The following is a 19,759-nucleotide window of genomic DNA, read 5'->3' on the forward strand; positions in this document are numbered from 1 at the left end:
GTGGGTGGTGGGGCCTCATAAAAGAACACACAAAAGGCGACTTTAGACAGGAAAGCACCAGTACGTTTTGTATGTTTTTTTATTCGCTCCAGGTGGGGTTTTTAACGGTCACTTTCCCACACTCTGGATCAGTTCTGATCCCACCACAAGGAGCCCTCAAAGCGGCTAATGTGAGAAACTTGGAATGAAGACCCCCTTATCCTGCCTTCTTGCTGAGGGAGTCTCCTTTTTGGAGAAAAAAAAAAAAATCAAAAGGTTATTGCGTGATCCTGGATGAATCCCGCTCTCAGCTGTCCACGGTCCTGACCACCTCGTCTCACCCCCCCTCCCCCCTTTTTGGCAGGGAGAAGCAGGGAAGAGCTGTTCCCCAATTGTCCTTCACCCCGTGGCACACCCAGGGGAAAAGCCACCTGGATGGTGATTGACCTTCTCCCTCTCTCCACCCTTGATTAAAACCCTTTGCGCATAAGGCAACATGGAAGCTGATGTTTTTACTCATCTCGCTGTTTGAAAGCACCATTATGAAGTCAGGTTGTACAGTAGTTAACAGTACCTTTTATATATAGAGCTCATATCTATCATATATATATAAACTGTAAACAAGAGGTAACAGCGGCTTCTAGAAACTGGTTTTCTTCAAGGTTTCCTGTGTGGTAGGCACCTGAAATACTGTATAAAAGGGTCTCGTGGTGGCCTCGTCTCCCTGCTGCTAGTTGGGTTCTGCTTTGCATGACCAGGAATGGTGCTGGCAGGACAGCTCAGGGGCTGGGAGGGGTTTCGGCCTCCTGAGTGTCTCTACTTCCCGTCCCCTGCTTGTGCTCCTATCTGATCAGGCTAGAGACAACAACAAAAAGATATATAGTAAAAAAAAAAAAAAAAAAAAAAATCCAATACCGATATATAGATTTCCATAGAATTTCCTTTTTTCCTTCTCTCTTATCTTTCCTCTCGGCAAGGTATCGTTTACTATGTTTTGTTATTAATTTTTGCTGCAATAAATCCTCTTGTTTCAGTCACAGCAAGAAACAAAAACCCAAACGAACAGAAAACCCCTCTGAAAAGAGTAGAGAACAAAAGATTAGACCAAATAAAGGGGGGAGAGGGGGAGAGGGAACTTGATGTTTGTTAAATAGGACTAAAGATTAACATTGAAAAATCAGGAGATGATGTCCAACCCTTTCCACCAGGCCAGGCCCTCCGGTGTTTCCGCCTCTGGTTTTTGTCTTAAATTCCTGTTTCTCTTCTGGGTGCTGATACTTCTCTCCATCCTCATGTTCTTTGTGTTTTGTTGTGTGTGTTTTTTTGTGTGTTTTTTTTTGTTTGTTTGTTTAACTACCTCAGTTTGCCCTCATGTCCCTTACACACAAGCAAAATACTCCTTCAGCGGAGCGAAGAGGTGGCGGATGACCGGCACGCTCCACGACCGGCCCAGCAGTCTCTGCCTCGCCAAGCGGCTCATGTTGGAGACGTCGGTATAGTGGACAGGGAAGCCAAACACCCTGGGGAGAAAAGGCAGAGGGCAGGGTGAGCGCGGGCGCGGGGGGTTCTGGGGGAATCTTCGCTCCTCTGTCACCGGTTCAAGACTCGGGCAGCCCGCTGCCTTCTGTGGACTTGAAGCTAGAGAACTGTGGCCTAGAGATTTACTACACAGTAGGAGCAGAGTTAGTATTTCTGAAAAACACCTCCAGGACAGGCGGCACCTGGGATTGTAGATCGACAGTGGGTATCTGAAGTCTGAAAGTAATGACTGTCCATCCCTAATACCTTCCCCCCAAGGGGGAGGAGAACTCTCGCCGGACTCCACACCCTCCAGGAGTTCCCGCTGGCCTGTGGTTTGTGTGAGTGGTCTGTCTGGTTGGCTAAGTGGCAGCGACACTGAGAACGCAGAGGTAATCTAGTCCCCGAGTCCAGTTTGCACCAAATCAGGGGGTTCAGGCGGGAAGGCCCCCCTGGTCCTGTGCTGCCCTGGTTCGTGACCCACCTAAAGGAGCAGCACGAGATAAGATGCTCCTGAGCTGCCGTGTTTCCTGGAGCTCAGCAGGACCCCCGGGACCCAAGGCCCCGTGGACTGATTCCCAGATGCCTCGCTGTGGGACCATCCCCAGGAATCGGCCACGTCAGGAAATGCCTGGGTACCCACTGCTCACGTGGCATCTGTGCAAGACGCCAGCCTGGCCGGGGGAGACGGGGACCCCTCCCGCAAGGACGGCCCCGCGACCCAGCCCCGCGACCCCAGCCCGGGCCTTGGCTACCTTTCCATTTCAGTGCACCATAAGATGTCCTCTTTCTCATTCATGAAGACGGGGAAATGCTGGTCTTTGCCCTGCTTTATGGAGTTCGACCTCGTGGTAATGGTCCTCACTTTGCTGAACTAGAAGACGAGCAAAGAGGAATGAGCACTCATTTGCTGGTCATGCATCTGCCACGTGTGCCAGGTGCTTGCCAGGGACTGGCCAACACGGGCCTCTGCAGACCCCGCCGCCTTGCTCTTCCTCCTGCTCTGCGGTCGCCCCACCATCCTCAGTCCAATCCTGCTGGCCAAGGGCTTGAGACATAGCAGCTGGAGCCACTGTCCTTCCTAAGTCCTCCAAGAATGGCTTCTTTCGCAAGTGTAGTGACTTGCAGGCAAAAAGATGCCAAATTACTCCGGCTCAAGATACACCATTGCTGGCCCCTGCTCTCAGGGACCCTGAGGCCTGGTGCACTCACTCGGGGAGATTTCTACAGAGAGAAATGGAGCTTCCACGTCACAGGAGAGTCTCTGCTGTGGAAACTCCCGCAATAGGTCCTGGCCCAAAAATGTAAGCGCCCTTGCAGAACTAGGGACCTTGGCATAGGACAGGCCGGCAATGACTTCTGATCTCTCTCTCTCTGCCTTCTAGACCTTCCTCTAGATCCTCCCCTCAGGCCAACTGCATGAATGACCCCGTATCACCCCTAAATCGCATCCCCCAGGCTAGCTGCACCCAGAGCCCTAGAGGGCAGGCTCACAGCCCTGGTGGCTGCTCTACCGCATTCCGCCCTCTGCCCTTCTCCCTACCGCCCAGCAGAGGGCGCTGACGCGGGCTAACCTTGGCTATTCTGCCATGCTCCAGACACTCCTGCAGCTCCAGCTTATCATTCACAGTGGATGCCAACGGCCTAGGAAGCAGAGAAGAGAAGGTGACAACGGAATCCAGGAGATGGGCAGGGACACACCCGGCTGTGCTGACCCAGCAGCCATCTGACTCACACAGGTGAGCAAAAGGGGGTCCTGTCTCCCACCTTGCTGTAAGCCCTTCAAACCCCGCCTCCTCAGAAAATATACACACACTGCAGCCACCCACGGGACACAAATCCACCAGGTATTAACCCTTAAAAGGTCAATTCAAAAGTGGTCTCAAACTACAAATAAGCAGGTCACACCTGCCCAGAAAGGGAAAAACCCAAATGTTTTTATTTTTATATGAGTCATTTTAACTGAGTTTTAAAGGTACCCAACAAAGCAGGCTCTGGGGGTGACAGAATGCTGTGCATCTTGATTATGGAGTTACATGGGTGTGCACACGGGATGAAATTCATTAAACTGTGCACCTTAAATGCGAGTTAAAAAGACAAATTCTGCACAGTCCCCTGAAGACTGACTTTCTGCGACTTCCCGGAGGGCAGACCGATCACGGACACCGCCTCCAGCACAGGCCTTTTCTGACATTTAGAAATACTTAATGAAGGCTTCACTGAGAAGTCACCATCTCCGTGCAGGAACCACAGGGACCCGCATCCAATCGCACCTCCAGGCTCTCCTCAGTTTATGCATGCACACGTACACGCGCGCGCACACACACACACACGCACACGCACGCACACAGGGACCCGCATCCAATCGCACCTCCAGGCTCTTCTCAGTTTATGCATGCACACGTACACGCGCGCGCACACACACACACACGCACACGCACGCACACAGGGACCCGCATCCAATCGCACCTCCAGGCTCTTCTCAGTTTATGCATGCACACGCACGCACACATGCACACACACACGTGCACATCTCTACCTGGTCCCACCTGGTCTCCCTGCTCCTCCTGGAAGCTCAGAGTTCTAGAATTTTAGAGTTGGAAGAAACAGGTGGGAATAATTCCCTCGGATCAAGGTGTGTAGCTTCATGAAAATGCTAGACTGTACAGTCCTGTCCATTTTCCCAACGCACACATCCATCCTGGGAAATTTAGGGGGACACTCGAAAGTTTTCAGATCAGCTACCTCACTGGCCCATCTCCTCCCCATCAACAAGCCCTTGCAAAAGACAGCAGCCTTGCTGAACAGGGATGGGACTGAGGAAGTTCCTACAACTTCATGCAAATGACAGAGAGGGAGATTACACAGCTGAGGCCAGATCAAACGATGTTTCCAATTTACAAGTATTCTCCGGGAGGCTTAAAATCCACACTCAAAACGTTCTGGAAAATACTTCCCTCCATAATAGGTGTCTGGCATGGGTGGACCTCACGCTGCTTTTCAACTGCTTTCAACCAGAATTCCTCTCCTCACAGGCCCTTTTTATAGTGCAATTATTGCACAGAAGAAATGAAATTTTCCTCATTCCTGGATATTAAAACCTATCTGTGTGACCTAATGAAGAGCATCCTTCCAGCAAAAGACCTGAAGCCAACTGAGTGTGGACAGTGAGGTGGGGGCTTCAAACCTGCATGGAGCTGCTTCCAGACTCCCTCCCTGGACCAGCACATGGTTGGGCGTGGGCACCTCCTTCCCATCCCAGCCCCTTTCTCCATGACTTGACCTCAGACCAAGGGCCAGCTGACTCTACAGACATCGCCAATGGAGAACCAGCACTCGCCTCGCAGCATGCTGGTTCCCCCTGTGCGGAAAGGGGGTGCCCTTTTAAAGGTCCCATTTCCCACCGCTCGGTGTTGGCTTCTCAGGCAAGTATGTTCTCTCCCCTGACGCCCCTCCCTCCAGAGCAGGCCGGAGCTGGCCCGAGAAGCCCCCTCTCCGGGCTGTCCTGCCTGCAGACACCAACCCGCAGCCATCCCCGGCCCGGGCGCGCTCACCAACCTGTTCATACCAGGAAGGTTCCCCCAGAAGTAGCGGGCCCTGTGTGCAGCTGACACTTCTTTGGCATCAATCATCACAGGGTTGGACTATAAAACAGGAGAGTTAACGATGAGCGAGAGAGGACTAGGAAACGGTGCCAGGACGCTGAGGAGGCCGCACGCTGGGGCGGCCTGAAGCCACCGGGAAAGCCAGAAGGAGACGTAGCCCGTCCCACCGGCTCTTACTGGAACCTCAGAGGCCAGCACACACCAGCGGGACATTCTGTGACGATGGCAATGGCCTCCGTGTGCACTGCTCACCAGCAGTCCCTCCCCTCCCGCCGCGGGTGGCTAATGAGCGCCTGAAATGAGGGGAGTGTGACCGAGGGATTTTAACGTGTATTTAAGTATCACACGTGGCCAATGGGGCTTGGTGAGAGAACGTTCCAGCAACGGTGCATACGTTTGCTGAACACCCTGACCGTGAGCCAGACAGACAACTGGCAGTGACAGAACAGCACCCTGAGGCCGGGAGCGTGGGCTTGGGCTCCTGGGCCGCCCGCCCCCGAGGCGGCCTCTGCGCAGAAGCCCTCTGTGCACGGCTCACACCGGGCTCAGAGCCGAGCCGGACCCACGCTATGACACAGGTCCTGTTTCCTTCCCGGGTGTCACAGAGCATCTGTCCCGGCTGCTGAGGAGCGAGGCTGAACCATCGATTTTGGCATCTCTTAGGATCCGCCCCCCGCCCCCGTGAAACACCACACAGAACCCAACCCCGGGAGTGGGGCCCCCCGACCCTCTTTACACTCAGGTCCTTCAAGTCCTAAGCCGTGTACCTCCCCCGAGAGAGAGATCCGGAGTTCTTTCGGGGCGGGCCTCTAACGATGCTTCCTCCCCATCTCCCCGGGAAGCCCCAAGCTTCCCAAACGGGCCCTTTGCAAAGCACAAGTCCCCAGCCCCCAGCTGCGCGATGCACAGGAGACGGGTAAAGCGGCCGTCCAAGGCAGAAGCCACGAGTGAGCCGGCCAAACCAAGGGGGCTGGCTATACCTCGAGAAATCGCGAGATGTCCCTCTTGTCACTAACGCCCATGGCCACCACGTTCTCAAAGAGCCAGAAGAAGGGGCGGTCATCTCCCTCCTTGGGCCGCGCGTCGTGCAGGAGGCGGTAGAACTCAAAGAAGAGCCGGCCGGTGCCCTCTGGGAGGCGGGAGAGAAAGCCGTCAGCTGGGCTGTCTGCAGAGACAGTGGTGTGGCTAGGGCACGGGGCGGGGAAGGGAGGGCAGGGCCGTGGGGAGTAGCCGTCCCAGGGCAGAAATGACCAAGTAGGAAACCTACATGCAGAAGCCCCAGCCGAGAAGGCGGCCGGGCGAGCACAGCACCTACCGTAGAGTCCCTTGCGGGCAGGGTTGACGATGGAGAGGTCATTGCACGGACTGCCCCCAATCACCAGGTCGAACGGGCCCCACTCCTGGATCTGAGCGGATAAAGGGAACGTAATGGGCTTACTGTCCAGAGACAGAGGCAGAAAGGAAGAGAGAGATTATCTGTGAATGTGGCAAAAAAAAGTACTTGGACACGGGGAGAGGAGACCCGGCTGCTTGGTACACTCCCCACCTGCGCACATTCACACACATGTACTACGCACATGCACACGTACTCTGTGCCGCCATGGGCCAGTCAGCGAGGCCCTCCGGGCTCAGGTTCCTCCACAATAAAGTGAAGGGGCGGAACTGGACCCTCTGAGGCCAGCAGGGAAGCCAGTGTTCCCAGCAGGGGAGGCAGCCCCTCGCGAGAAGGCTGAGCGTGAAGGCGCTCTGTGCTCTGCGCGCTTTGGGCAGGGTGTCCGGGCCGTCTGCATGCCCTTCGGGATTCCTGAGGGCCCACAGTCTCGGGGGCAGACACAGACACCAGAAGGGCAGAGGGGGACTTAGTCAAGACCCCGCGGGCACCCTGAGAAACGGAGGCTGGTCAAGCTGCCGCCGGAAGTATGGGGACAGGCACCTCACCACCATCCTAAGCGCTCAACTAAAACGGGCCCTGAAATTAGCCAGAGCGCAGCCTGAGCCCCAAATTCCCATTTCCCTCTGCCCGTCGGCCTCACGACGAGGGGGAAAATGGAAGAGGGAAGGAAGAGAGGCTGGGAGAAACATGGAAAGGAAAATAAATGAACAAAACGAAAGAGGGTTGGTGCTGAGTGTTGAGATGCAGAGAAGGCGGGACGGGACCCCAGCACTGACATACATGCTTCTGCGTGACGCTGCGGACGTCCCCGACGTACATGATCTTCCCCTGGTGCCGCACCATGCCCACCGTGATGGAGTCCTCGCACACCTCCGAGGCGATGTAGCGGTCCACCTGAATGCCCAGGTCCTTCAGCACCAGGAGCCCTGCGCCAGCCGGAGAAGAGCAGGGTCACCGGTCACCTCCGGCAGCAGGTCTGTGCCGGGAGCCCTCCGGCCAGCCGGACACACGCGTCAGCGATGGCCTGAGCCCTCCCCTGCCCAGGAAGCTGCCTTAAATCCCCCGAACCAACTGAACACCAACGACAAAGACATCGAGGCTGCTTCATGTCTAGCTCGATCTACTTCAAAGGGGGTCAAGGCCAGGACAGACCAACCGGCCAGGAGGCGGTTTCAGGATCCAGGGAGAACAGCAGCTGAGTTTTGGTGGCCGCCTCTTTGCTGCTTCTCCATCTTTCACACACTGGCCCTTCCTTCCTTATCGCTCCTTTCCCCCAAACAACACATCCTGCTGCAACTCTCCCCCATCCTTCAAAACCCAACATAAATGCTACCTGCTCTAAAAATGTTTTAGCAACGCCCTCCCCTCCCCGAACTCCCTCCCCTCCTCTGTAAGCCCCCAGCACTCCGCGCCCCTCTCCACCTCGTTAGAGCAGGGAGTATTCCTCATTCAGCTTTTCTCTCGGGCTACAAATGTCTTTAAGACAGAGTAAGAGCCGAGACCGGTTTGGCTCAGTGGATAGAGTGTCTGTCTGCGGATTGAGGGGTCCCAGGTTCGATTCCGGTCAAGGGCATGCGCATTGGTTGCGAGCACATCCCCGGTGGGGGTTGTGCAGGAGGCAGCTGGTCGATGTTTCTCTCTCATCGATGTTTCTAGCTCTCTATCCCTCTCACTTCCTCTCTGTAAAAAAAAAAATCAATAAAATATATTAAAAAAAAAAAAAAAAGACAGAGTAAGAGTATGAGGTCTCATCCAAGCGTTTCCTCCTGAACTCACTACAGGTACTTCCTCACCACGACCCCTCACCGGTGCTTGCTGAATTAAGGCACGGAAACCGTGAGAACAGACCCCGCAGCTTCAGGAGAAAGGGGCTACTGTGCTGCCCTTTCTTTCCCATGCGCCCAACAGACCCCACACCGAGGGGCTTTGACAGCCTCTTGAGGTGCCACAGGGTCTGAGGAGGCCTCGAGGGTCTAACCTGCGAAACCACAGCCGCACACGAGCCTCTCTAGGTTCACAGAACATGGGCACCGAGATGAGAACATCAGACAAACGTCCTGCCTGGGTGCCATCCCTACGCTGCCCTCTGGCCAAGGTCCCGGGGCTGGGACTGTCCATCTCCCTCGGGTCACATGAAGGCAAGTTCGAGGAGAGTGACTCCTTTCTGAAGGACGGAGGAGCCCGGCCCGGGAGCAGCCCGAGGGGGAGAGCATCAGTGCCACCTTCCACAAGGGCTGCCTGGCAAGGTCAAGAACCACGGGAAGAAAACAGTACCCGCAGAGACCCAGCTCTCCCTAAAAGATCATGGTTAAAGTATATAACGAGTGTGTGGGGAGGCCTGTCACAGCACGGGATTAAATAATTATGGTGCTGTCCCGCAATGGCATCCTATGCGGCTCTTACAAATGAAGAATGTAGTTCTATACTGATGGACATGAGAAAGTCATCATAACGTCGCAAATGAAAAGGCAAGTTACCTCTCACCGTCCCTGTTTTATCTATGTGTGATTACATAAACACACACACAGAAATCTAAAACCCCCTTCACCAAAACACTAATCATAGGCTTATGGGCCGTTTAAATATTCTCTGCTCTCGCTCACAGAGTTTGTGTTTTTACTGCGACTTAAAATGAAAACACAACACAAGTGCCATGTTTTTGTGTTGGTCGCCGTCTGTCAATAATCTCAGTCGCTCCACCCTCTGCTGGGAAGCTCCGCCCATTAAGACAAGTCCCCGCCCAACATGCTGGTTTGCCACTTATTTCACTTCCCATTGAACGGTGTCCCTTCGGGGGTAATGCTTTAGCAGCGGTGATGCTCACGAACTGTGGTTTTGTCCGAGTTGAAGACACGCATTCCCAAACAGGGCTGCCCGTCCCAGGAGGAGGGTGCAGCCCCGCTCGGACCCGTGCTGCTCTCACCTGTAGCAATTCCGTCAAACAGAGACAGCACCCGGATGGGCTTCCTCTTCTCGGCTGGGACAGGTGGGTAAACCTTCGGAGGGTCCTAGGCAGTGAGCACAGCAGGCCAGGTGAGCGCCCGGGGGTGTTCCCCGGCCCCGCACGCCCTCCCAGCCCACCGTGAGCGTGATCCATCGGCTTTCTGACCCCTCACAGCCAGCGCGTGGCTCGGGCACCCCTGTTCATCGCCCGGCCCCACGACCAACTGAGGCACCATGGCTTCAGCTGGGTCCGCCCTCCAGCCCCGGCAGGCGGGAGTGGGTGCAAAGGGTTCCAGAGCAGGCCCAGCCAGCACTCACAAATTCCTGGTCGTGGTTATTGGCGAAGAACATCTGCAGCCGCGAGGGCCAGTCGTCCCGCCGCCGCAACAGCCCGTAGGTGCCCTTGTGCCCGCACATGTAGCAGTTCCAAGGGTCTTCTTTGATGGCTGCCTGGGCGGCGCCGGGCCCCACCAAGAGATCCACGCACTCCACGCAAAAGCACCTGAGGAGGCCCAGTGTAGCAGTGGGACGCCCAGCGCCAGGCCGGTCCTGGATGGAGCATGGCTGGGCAGGTGGGCAGTGGGAGCCCCAGCCCCCACCAAGGAGGGCGGGCCAAGGCGGGGGCCCCTCACCTGCAGCAGTTGTTGTTCCCGCACATGAGCACCTCGCGCCCCCCACAGCAGATGGTGCAGTAGGACTGGTAGCCGTCGTCATCGTACTGGTACGCGCACTCCAGGAAGCAGTTCTAGAGGGCAGGTGGCAGTCACACCCTCCGCCAGCCCGGGAACCCCGACTCAGCCCTGGAGACATGACCCTGCCACCCATCCAACCGGGGTCTGGCCTAAACCACAGATCAGCGAAGGGGCCAGCAGGTCTCCTGACCCCAGCAGTGGACAGTAGCAAGGAGGCCTGGGCGAAGGCTGGGGCGGGAGCGGCACCCTTTGCCCCTAGCTCTTCCCCTGAGGGCGCAGCAACCCACCCGCCAGCCAGCTGGTCCTCCCCGCTTCACTAGTGACTGTGACGCTGAGTCCACATCTGGGGACCAGGAGGGGTTTTACAGGGGGAAAACTTGCAGGAGGAAAAAGAATGGCAAGTCAAACACTTGAAGCCAAAGGTCTGTTTTATCAGAACTTGCTGCTTCCACAGCTAACGCGGGGGTCACCGTCAGGCCAGAGGTCAGGAGGTGGCATCCTCAACAACCTACCTTGCAGTTTTGGCACATTCCTCCGATGAAGAGAGGGTGTTCCAGGGTGACGTTGAGGCTCCCACACGAGATGCAAATGTCTGGGAAGCAGAGAAAGCAGAGTGAGCGGCACTGCAGGGCCCCCTCTTGCCTTGGACCAAAGCCAGCTCCAAAAAAGCTACAAAAAGGGGACATGCTGGAGCTGCCTCAGGCAACAAGGAGGCACTGTGGCCCCAATTTCAGAAGCCCTGTCCTCTCTCAGAGCATCGATGCCACCATCCAGGAGTGGCATCTGACAGAGACAGGAACCCACCAAGGAGAACAGGGCCCTGCCCCTGGGTCTGGAGGTGGTCCTTGGCAGTCTTTATGTCCTGGGCCCCTGCCCCCATCCTCCCCAGGCCTGAGGGACCTGAGCGTGACACACCATCACTAGGCCAAGGGAGACAGACTTGGGATGCTAATGACCACTGGATGAGAGAAGGTGATGAGAGATGTTAAGGCCAAAGGGTCAGGTTCAGGCAAATTCAATCAAATACAAGAGGGGCTACCCTCTGGGACCCACTGGAGTGTCACCGATCCTAATACCAGCCGACACCATTGACAGGTCAGTCAGATCATGGCACCACAGACAGATGTGTGTGTGACGCAGGCTGGAGGTGGGGACACATGCAGGCTGACCCTGTGACTGAGGACTGATGTTCCACGTCATGCACACCTTTCTCAGGAGCCATGCCTCTGCCCCAGGCAGCCCACTGGGAGCCAGCCCACCTGCCCGTCCCGGGGAGTCAGCGTCCAGTGCTCCATTGGACTCACCCTCGATGTTCCGGCACTTCTGCCGCACCTCGTACACCAGCCGCTCTGCGGAGGGAGGGAAGCCCAGCATCAGAGGAGGCGAGAGGGCCTCGCCCACTCCTCTGAATGCCAGCCTCGCCACGCCACTCTCTCCAGAGCCAGGCTAACTACCTCTTGTGCGTTCGTCGATAATCTCCTTGACCTTGGGCTTCTCGGTTGTGCTCTTCCGGGGCTTTTTGGCTGGTGGGGGCGGTGCGTAGGCAGCTGCCTCGGGTTCAACCCACATGTCTGTGTAAACTTCTTTGTAGGGGTTCTTCTCCTCTGGATGGCAAAAGCAGGGAATAAGGTCACGGTGCCCAACTGACAAGGAATCCCAGCTCCCTCTCTTCCCCCATTCCACCCATAATGGGGTGCAGCCTGGTCCCCGACGTGTTCCTTGCTCTCAGCTCTCTGGTGCCAGCAGGCCAATGGGGAGCAAGCTATCCTGAGTCCCAGAGCAGTACTGCCCTACCCGACCCCCGGGGAGGGAGACCGTGGCCCATGGACGGAGGCCTTGGCAGCCCTCCCGAAGCATGGCTTCCCCAGGCCTGGCTGGCAGGGGTCCAGGAGGCTAGGCTGGGCCCCCGCGTTTACCTTCTGGTGGTTCCAGGCCCTTGGGGCCAGAGGGCTGGAACCCGCCAAGGGCCCATTCGATCATCTGCTTGTTCTGCACCTCCACGGCCTTGGCAGTGTCGCTCTCATCGCTGTCATGGCACGCTGGGAACAGCTTCCCGGCTCGGCTGCTGGCCACCTGGGGGGCAACATGCATGGGGGGTTGGAGGGACAGGCCGGAGGGCAGACTCCCAGTAGAGAAGGTGGGAGGAGGTGCAAGGAAGGGGAGGACTGGAGGAGAACGCCTGAAGAGTGCAGAAAGGAAGCGAGTGAGACGGGGAAAAAAGGAGTCCACGGGCCTGGCAGGCGGACCCCCTGCCCAGGCCTAGCATCGACATTTCGGCTTCTGGGCCAATAGCGGTCCGAACCCCCGGAGGGCGCTCACCTGCAGCACTTCGTAGATGGCTTTGCGGTACATGGGCTGCTTGTTGTAGGTGGCCTGGTGGAAAGCGCTGCAGAAGGAGCTCAGCGGCATCAGCTTTTCAACGCACACCTGGGGGGACGACCACGGCCCTCATTTTTCCTCCCACACTCATCAAGCCCCACCACCTGCCTAGCAACAGGCAAGGAGGCATCAGGACTGGCCCCTGTGCTTGAGAGGACCAGCTGCCTCAATAAATAACTGCGCGATGCAAAGGACCTGAAGGCAAGTGGGAGGGATTCTGGGGAAAGGGCTCCCAGAAGGCAAAGACTTGACTCGGCAGGCATCCTAGCGGTGAGGCACCAGCGCAACCTAATGACCTCCTGGGCTTCCATTACCACACACGCAGAGTGGGGGCAAGCAGAGCCCACTCCTACCACCCAACTCCAGACCATGCCCCAGCCAAAACCGTAGGCCTTGGGACCGAGACCCCACCCTCCCCCAGACTACCGCCAAACCCCGTGTAACTCACCACTGAGAACTTGCCGTCTCCGAACCACATGACCCAGCGGGTGCCTTCAGCTGCTCGACTCCGGCCCGTCATCCACCAAGACACAATGCGGCCTGGCCACCAGGAGAAGCCCCGCAGTTTCCCCCACACCAGCTCCCCAATGCCAAAGCCCCGGCCGTCCTGGATCCCCAAGGAGCAGAAGTCATTACACAGCAGTCACGAGGCCCTGCCACCCGCACCCCCCCACGGCAACCCCAGCCCTGGGCCTCTGAGGGTCGGGACAGCCAGGAGGGAGCTCCGTCTGAATGGACCAAAACAGAGCAAAACTGGGGAGACGAAGAGGCCTGGGATGAGGTGGAGAGAGGAGAGCAGGATGGGAGGAGCAGGCAGCGGAAGGACCCAGGACAAAGCTGGACCGGGCCGCAAGCCGCTCACCTCGTACTCTGGCTCGTCATCGGCTGCTTTGGTGGCGTTCTTGTCCCCCGTGTCAGCCCCCACAGGCTCGGGGGTTGTGGCCACAGTGGGGGATGCGGGGTCAGTGGGCTGCTGCACTGCAGGAGGGCTGGCCTCCTCCACCTTCTGGGACTCGCCGGACCCCTGGTTTTCTTCCACGGCGTTCATTACTGCAATCACCTTGGCCTTCTTCTCAGCCTGGGGAAACAAGGAGCAGACGTTACCTGGACCTCTCCAGGGATCAGCAAGGCCACCTCACACTTAGGGTGCTCCTCTCCACCTCTTTCTGGTCTGGAGACAGTGATGGGAGGGGTCAAGGGCGGGAGAGAATTCTTCCCTCATCAACTCAACTGGCCTGCCGTGGGAAACAGAGATCCGAAGTTGAGAGGCAAACTCCAATCATCTGGCTCAATTCCAGCCTTCTCCCCTGCCTCCCAGGAAATCTCCCTTCCTGGGCTGATCTTTCCCAGTGTATCACCATTATCATTCGCCCACCCTCTGACGTGGAAAGGTTAATTCTATTCAGATATGAAACGTGCACCTTCATTCAGGCTCCATCCTCTCCTATCATATTTCTCAGTCAAGAACTGGACTTCTGCCGAAACCGGTTTGGCTCAGTGGACAGAGCGTTGGCCTGCGGACTGAAAGGTCGCAGGTTCTATTCCGGTCAAGGGCATGTACCTTGGTTGCGGGCACATCCCCAGTAGGGGGTGTGCAAGAGGCAGCTGATCGATGTTTCTCTCTCATTGATGTTTCTAACTCTCTATCCCTCTCTCTCTTCCTCTCTGTAATAAAATCAATAAAATATATTTAAAAAAAAAAAAAAAAAGAATTGGACTTCTCATTCTTTTCTCCACAATTTCCCTGGGCAGCCAGGAAAATCTGTGTGGCTCCTAGATCACGATTCTAGTTCTGTTGTCAGGTCTACTATGAGGAAAATGACTGCTGTGTTTCCTTCCCCGCCTGCTTGAGCACCACGAAAAGCCCCATACGCGCTTGCCTGCTTCCATGCTGGAGTTCTTAGGATTAAATCCACTGTACATTCTGTTACCAGATTCACCGCTCCCTTCTCTGTGTACCTTTCAGATCCATATATAAATACTTATTCTTCCAACCATTATTACTGAGCACAGGTATCCTCTCTGCCATCCCACTGCCCAACTCAACCAAACCCAACCCCTGTCCTACTTGGACAGCCTCCATCCTTTCGTCATTTCAAACTTCCATCGTTCAGACTCTGCCCCATTCCTTCTCACAACCTGCTCCGGGATTCCCATCACTCTACGGAGGACCATGAAATCCTTGATACATGCTCTGGGGGCTGGCCGACCTCATCTCACCCCAGCTACCGAATCTACCACACGTGGCCCTCAAACCCAAGGCTCCGCACCCATTTCCACCACACCAGATCCAGAGAAAGAAAATCCCATCCGTATGCCTTTCAATAGGAAGCTTTTCCCCAGAGCTTACGAGAAAGAAAAAAGCGTCATTAAGCAACACGGAGTACCAGAGCTCTAAGCTGGAAGTCAGAGCATCTACATCTTTCTTAGCCTCGCAACTCATTAACAGCTGACTTCGGAGCAGCTCCTTCTCTTCTGAGTTGCTCCAACCTAAAAAGGCACCGAATGGAAGGGTTTCTGTTAACCTTTTCTGACTCTCAAGAATTCCAGGGGTGCGCCAAAGCCTGTAAATGGACCCCCAGATCCCAGGGTTCCAGGTTAAGAACCTTGGTCTTAAACGCAATGGTCTACTCTCGTCGATTCATTTCATTCAAACTTCAAGTCTTTGTTTCTGGGCCAATCGGCTTCCTGAAACGATTCCTAAAACACTAACGATAGAAGTCCTCGTTCTTCCTCTGACTCAACAAATTCTAAAATGGGAGAATTTATTCTTTGCCCCCAGCCCACAAACAGCTGGGAGGATGCAGAGTAACTGCTCATTCCACCCTAGCCCCGTTCTCACCCGGCACCTGGTGGACCACCACCTCCCCCACAAGGTGTGACCAGGTAGGCACTCAGCCCTAGGCGGGAGGAGGATTCTCCTCTAGAATCCTCAGCTGGGGCAGCCTACCCCAGTGCCAGACCCCTTCAGATGAGCAACAGGAGTATAGCTGTTTCTGCTCCCTTCCCTCTTCCTCCTCCAACTTCAGTCACGCTGACTGATCTAGACCAGGGTGCTGCCCTGGATGACCCAAAGACCCCGTTCACAGGGGTGACAAGGCCCCTCAGCCAGAACAAGGTGTGTAGGTCGCAGAGGGCAGGAGGGAGGGAAGGAGGGAGGGGCCTTCTGAGGGAAGGAGCTGAAGTCACTTCCACAGCGAGCGGCAACGGGTGGGCGGGTGCTGGGCTCCCCAGGTCTGAGGAGAGTCGTGCCTGACACACCCTTCGTCCTCCCCCACAGCCCCTTTGTCTCTCTTCTCCATCCCTCCACAGCCAGTTCCTGAACATTCTTCTTCCCCCACAACTTCCCCCAGCTTGTCAGATGCTGCTGCTGACGGCTACGAAGCGCCCCCAGCCCACTAGGTGCGGGAGAACACGCACCCCAAACAGGTTTTGGCAGGCGGCGGCGGAGGAAGGGGCCTCCATCGTGACACGGCCGGCAGGGGTAGGGGAAGGAAGAAGGGGTGGGTTAGCAGCAGGAGGCGAGAGAAAAGGGGAAGAAGGGGCCGAGACGGCGGCTGGGTGGGGGAGGGGCCTCATTAGAGGAGTCTGCCCAAGGTAGTGAGGGAATGCCTGTTTTCCCACGTTCACTCCAACCCATCTCCCCGGGGGCAAACAATAGGAGAAAGAAGGGTTAACTCAACCTTGGCGTCTGGGCTAAAGGCTCCTACCCTCGGATCAGAAGACCCCACTCCCGGTGGCCCAGAGATTGGGCATGATCAGGGAGACACTACACCCCCCACCCCACCGCCACCAGTGTGGCTCAAGGAAGCCACTTTGCCGGGAGTTTTGTCCAGCCTGGAAAGCCACTGGTAACTCCACTCCGGTGGAGCAGGGCCTCCCGGTCCAGATCTATCTCCTCCGGCAGCTGTCCCACTTCCACCCCCCTCCAGGCTGCTTCCTGTTCCAAAGGTCAGAGGTCTGGGCGCCCATGCGGACACCCTGCTGGGGCAGCAGATCCTGGGCTGTCCCAGGAGCCTCGCAGGCCGGGGTCGGGCTGGTCCCCAAGGCACCCGCTGCTGTCCCACACCCCGTGTCAAGGTTGCACGGCTCCCTCCATCCCAGCACCACTTCTTCCTGGCAGCCTGCCCGGTGGCTCCCGGGGACACGCAGGAGAGGAAACAATCCCTCTCAAGCGGCTGCAAGGTTGGCAAGGCCCGAGGACAGCGTGGCCCACCAGCCAGGCGCACAGGTCAGCAAGGAAATGCCAACAGCCCATCTGCCGGCCAGCGCAGCAAAAGCGTGGCTTCCAGCCCGGCACCCAGGCTCCCAGCGCCCTGGCCAGGGCCTGCTCCCCAGCGCTCACAGCCCACTGCCCCGGCTCCCAGCAGGGCTGCTCTTCCTGGCCCCCGAACCGCCAGGTCCCACCTGGGCGCAGCGAGGAGTGGGGCTGGGACTCCGGAGGAGGGAGTGGGTGGGACGGCAGTAACTTAGCATCTCGGAACTCAGGCCGGGCAGCGGAGCCAGCTCGCGCGGGCCAAGGAAGCACACTTGACTCTTCCCGGCCCAGCCTGCAGCGGCCCAGAGATCCTCCCACCGGCCGGGCCGCCCTCCCGCCCCCAGCCTCCGTCCAGGAACCTACCCATAAGGCCAGGTGCAGCCCCTCTGCGGTCCGGCTCAGGTGTGATCCCCGGCCCGGGAGCTCTGTAAGTAGCCGCCCGCCTGGGGGGAGGGGAAGGGGGCGATGGGGCTGGGGGCGGAGGGGGCCAGAGGGAGGGGGAGGGGGTAGGTGGGGGGGGAGGGCTTGAACATTTTCTTTGTCTAGAACTCCAGGTCACGTGGGCCTCGCTGGAGTGCTTGGTTGGCTGTGAGAGGGCCGGGGGAGGGGGCCGGCTCTCCGACGCTGGCAGTGGGCCAGCCCCTCTTCTCCCGGCCGAGGGGCGCGGGGGCCCGGGGGCGCGGCTGGGCCTCCGCGGGTTCCCAGGGCCTGCCCAGCCGGGCTGGAGGCGGTGCCCGCCCCTTCCTCCCGCCGGCCCTCCCCGCCCCCCTTCCCCCAACTCCGCGGGAGCTCCGCTCGCGGCTGGGGGGGCGAGGCGGGGAGCCCGCGGGCAGCGCTGCAAGGGAAGGAGGGCAGCCGGGGGGTAAGGTGGGAGCGCAGGCGAAAGGAGAGAGGAGGCTCCGGACCGGCTGAGAACCAGGAGAAAGTTGTTAAAAGTGAGTCTCAGAAGCACAGCAAAAAAAGAAAGGAAGGGGGAAAAAAAGCTTACAGATGAGCGAAGAAGCCCAGTAAGTTGTAGGGAAACTCCAAGCGCACAGAGAGGGACGGAAGGCGCCGCACTGAACCGAGCGCGTCCCGAACGGGCCGGGGTGGGGGTGGGGTGGGGGCTCCCTCCACGCTGGAGGTGGATGGAGAGGGGCGCCTCAAACAGCTGACAGCAGTGCAGGCTTTGAAAACCTCTTCCTGGCCAAGCCGCCGGGTCCCCCAGGTCACTTTGGGTCTGCCTTGAATTCCTCCCTTTCTCGTTTGCAAGGGTGGGGTGGGGAATAGTTCAAAAGTAGAATAGTCCCCCCCTCTTGGGGGGAGGGGGCGCGGAACTTTGTCCAAGACGACACCCCTCCACCCCCCACCCCCCTAGGTGCCTGAAACCTTGGACAGTATCCAACTATATATACTGGGTTTTTCCTATACGCACATACTTCGGATGAAGTTATAAATCAGGCACAGTAAGGGATTAACAACTAATAAAATAATTATAGCAACAGACTTGTGAATGTGGTCTCTGGGAAGATCACTGGCCCAGCCTGCATGGCTCCGTGGTTGAGCCTCCACCTATGAAGGAGGTCATGGTTCGATTCCCCATCAGGACACATGCCCGGGTTTTGGGCTTGATCCCCAGTAGGGGGCATGCAGGAGGCAGCCGATCAATGATTCACTCTCATTATTGATGTTCCTCTCTCTCTCTCTCCCCCTCCCTCCCTCTCTGAAATCAATAAAAACCTAATTTTTAAAAGAAATATCACTGTATTCACCCTTTTTCTTGTGATGTATGAGATGATAAAATGCCTCCGTAATGACATGAAGTGAGGTGAATGACTAGGCATCGTGACATCGTGTTAGGCGACTACTGACCTTCTGACCATAAATATGTCAGAAGGGGGATCGTCTGCTTTGGGAAATCCTGGATCACGGAGCTATGACAATGTGGATGGTTGTGGAAATTTATTATTTTTGGACTGTGGTTGACCTTGGGTAACTGAAACATAGAAAACCAAACCCCAGATAAAGGGGAGAACTACAGTACAGCAATTCCTCCCTTCTCACACATCTGCAGCTCAAGACTACATTCCTCTTCTTCGGGAGCCTCTAGCTGGAGCCTCACGGTACAGCCTAAGCCATTTCAAGCTCCCCCCTTCTCAGCAGAGGCCCCGGGAGGACAGACTCGCGAGGTATTGACAGATTCAACTCGACTTGGAGAGACAGGAGAAAGCCACTGAAAAGCAAACATCTGTAAAGATGACTATCACAGGTACCAAGCTCAATGGGCCAGGATGGCCTGGAAGCCAACAGACACTGGGTAGTACGGATGATAAGTGAGGTAAGAGAGGTCAGTGCAGAGCCCCATGGGATCTGAAGGAGGAATCAGATTTGGAATGAGTTAGGATGGGTGGAGAATTAAGAGATGTTAGTCGGGAGGGGGCAGACTTGTCCACCTTCCACCTCCAACCCCACTAAAGCTGAAAGGTGCAGAGAAAGATGCCAAAAGCTAGATCCCACAGCAGTGAAGGATCTCTGCAGCTTTTCTGACAAGAGGAGATGAATGGGTAGTTTGGGAGGGTTAGCCTGGTTTCCGTTGGCAAGACAAATCCGAGAGAGCAGAGGAGCCGAAGGTGAACGCTCCCAGTGGGAAGGCTGTCCGGCCAGTGGCCCCTGCCAGAAGATCTGGACTTGGGAGATGGTCCCATCATCAGCCACTTAACCCCAAGAAGTCTGTTTTCTTATTTGCAAATTAGGAGTGATGACACCTGCCCTCCCAGGCCCTGGAATACCAGCATCTCTTAAGGATCACCTAATGCCCTGGATGCCTGGCTTCCAGCCACAGTCAGCTGGGACGTACCAGCTAGAACCGGTGCTAGTATGATGAAGTCAAGAGATCTGCTGTGAAGGAGAGCCCACCATCTCCTGGGGCTCAGCACCGTTCTGAGCAAGCAAGCAAGCAAGCAAGCCCTGAACAGGGAGGAGGACTCCAAATCAGAGTGCCTTCTCCAAATAA

General features: G+C 56.8%; 1 protein-coding gene across 1 annotated transcript in view; it reads right to left on the bottom strand.

Annotated features, from left to right (window-relative positions):
* Nucleotides 1–354: 354 nt before the first annotated feature.
* The window catches only part of DNMT3A (DNA methyltransferase 3 alpha), a 38,442-nt gene continuing 19,037 nt past the window's right edge, over nt 355–19,759 (bottom strand). The window contains exons 4-20 of the mRNA XM_054728274.1: nt 13,372–13,587; nt 12,958–13,116; nt 12,450–12,557; nt 12,047–12,203; nt 11,585–11,734; nt 11,435–11,479; nt 10,643–10,722; nt 10,071–10,183; nt 9,757–9,940; nt 9,419–9,503; nt 7,276–7,421; nt 6,418–6,508; nt 6,083–6,231; nt 5,056–5,141; nt 3,072–3,141; nt 2,253–2,371; nt 355–1,499 (exon numbers count right to left, since the gene is read on the bottom strand). Coding sequence (XP_054584249.1) covers nt 1,358–1,499; nt 2,253–2,371; nt 3,072–3,141; nt 5,056–5,141; nt 6,083–6,231; nt 6,418–6,508; nt 7,276–7,421; nt 9,419–9,503; nt 9,757–9,940; nt 10,071–10,183; nt 10,643–10,722; nt 11,435–11,479; nt 11,585–11,734; nt 12,047–12,203; nt 12,450–12,557; nt 12,958–13,116; nt 13,372–13,587 — 2,100 coding nt within the window. The 3' untranslated portion in view covers nt 355–1,357. The remainder of the gene's footprint in view (nt 1,500–2,252; nt 2,372–3,071; nt 3,142–5,055; nt 5,142–6,082; nt 6,232–6,417; nt 6,509–7,275; nt 7,422–9,418; nt 9,504–9,756; nt 9,941–10,070; nt 10,184–10,642; nt 10,723–11,434; nt 11,480–11,584; nt 11,735–12,046; nt 12,204–12,449; nt 12,558–12,957; nt 13,117–13,371; nt 13,588–19,759) is intronic.

This window comes from Eptesicus fuscus, chromosome 16, assembly GCF_027574615.1.
Source record: "Eptesicus fuscus isolate TK198812 chromosome 16, DD_ASM_mEF_20220401, whole genome shotgun sequence".
Classification (NCBI taxonomy): Eukaryota; Metazoa; Chordata; class Mammalia; order Chiroptera; family Vespertilionidae; genus Eptesicus; species Eptesicus fuscus.